This window comes from Laetiporus sulphureus (genome assembly GCF_001632365.1).
Source record: "Laetiporus sulphureus 93-53 unplaced genomic scaffold LAESUscaffold_24, whole genome shotgun sequence".
Classification (NCBI taxonomy): Eukaryota; Fungi; Basidiomycota; class Agaricomycetes; order Polyporales; family Laetiporaceae; genus Laetiporus; species Laetiporus sulphureus.
In genome coordinates this window covers 4,021-5,043 of record NW_024468533.1, presented here as the reverse complement: position 1 = coordinate 5,043, position 1,023 = coordinate 4,021, and the positions used below count along the sequence as shown (strand labels likewise).

At 61.5% G+C, this 1,023-nt stretch overlaps 1 protein-coding gene across 1 annotated transcript; it reads left to right on the top strand.

Moving 5' to 3' along the window:
- Nucleotides 1-34: 34 nt before the first annotated feature.
- On the top strand, nucleotides 35-827 carry LAESUDRAFT_759915 (uncharacterized protein; the record flags this gene model as incomplete). The annotated part of the gene is made up of 3 exons (XM_040912650.1): nucleotides 35-114; nucleotides 160-184; nucleotides 225-827. The coding sequence occupies 3 exons, from the start codon at nucleotides 35-37 to the stop codon at nucleotides 825-827; spliced, it is 708 nt and encodes a 235-aa protein (XP_040763410.1).
- Nucleotides 828-1,023: the final 196 nt, after the last annotated feature.

The following is a 1,023-nucleotide window of genomic DNA, read 5'->3' as shown; positions in this document are numbered from 1 at the left end:
GTTTTTAAGCCTCCATGAGGTGCCCTTTCCCCTCATGTGCCCGGCGCCTCTGACTCCCCGATCGGGGAGTGTGCTCGCGTCGTCCTCCCCTCGTCTTCCTTTGACCTCATTCATGTCTATCTCCTCCCATTTAGTCTCATTGTCTTCTGCTTAGGTTAGCGTGGCGTCCGCTCTCAATTTCCAGGTGAGTATTAGCCTTCGTTCGAAAGATATTGACTCTTCAGCGAACAAAAGCGCGCGCGCGCTCTACCTCCTACCAACCACCGCCTCCTTCGTTCACCACCGGATTCTCCCCGTCCACCACCACCGAATTCTCCCCATTCTCCACCACCAGATTCTCCCCGCTCAAATCGATTCTGCAGGCCTCCCACATCCGCCATGCACGCACGCCCTCACCCGATCACAATGGCTTGCGAGCGAGCGAACGCATGCAAAACACGGCGATGGGTCAGCGGCGACGCAGCAGGAGGGCCAGTCGTTGGGTCTCAGGGAGTGGGTATGTGGGCCAGAGCGGACGTAGGGCGGGTTGGGACGCTATGCTAGGTGAGCCGTCGTCATTCTCGCCCTTCTACAGCGTACCGGTGCGTGCGCTCGCGTCCCTCACCACCACGGCGTGCAAACACGCCGTGTCGTTCGTTCGCCGCTACCACATTCCCCGCACGGAACGAGACGACTCCATCGCGTACGGCCACGCTATCATCGCCGTCAACGTAGCGTCACGAACGCGCGCACGTCTACAAGGCCGGCCCACTGTCGCCAGCGGTGCCGCAGCAGGAGGGCGAGGTGGGGATCTCACGGAGCGCGTAGGTGGGCGAGAGCGGACGTAGGGCGGGTAGGAACGCTACATCAGGTGAGTTCCATCAGGCTGTATCGGGCGTCGCACCACGGCGCATGCATTCACTGTTTCAGCGTCCTTCCTGCCTCTCGTTCGACCACCCCAACGCGCTCTGCCGACCTCGAAGACCCACGCACAAGCCCACGCAGTCCATCGTGCCCGCGCCTCGCGGATCGTCCATCTTTCTT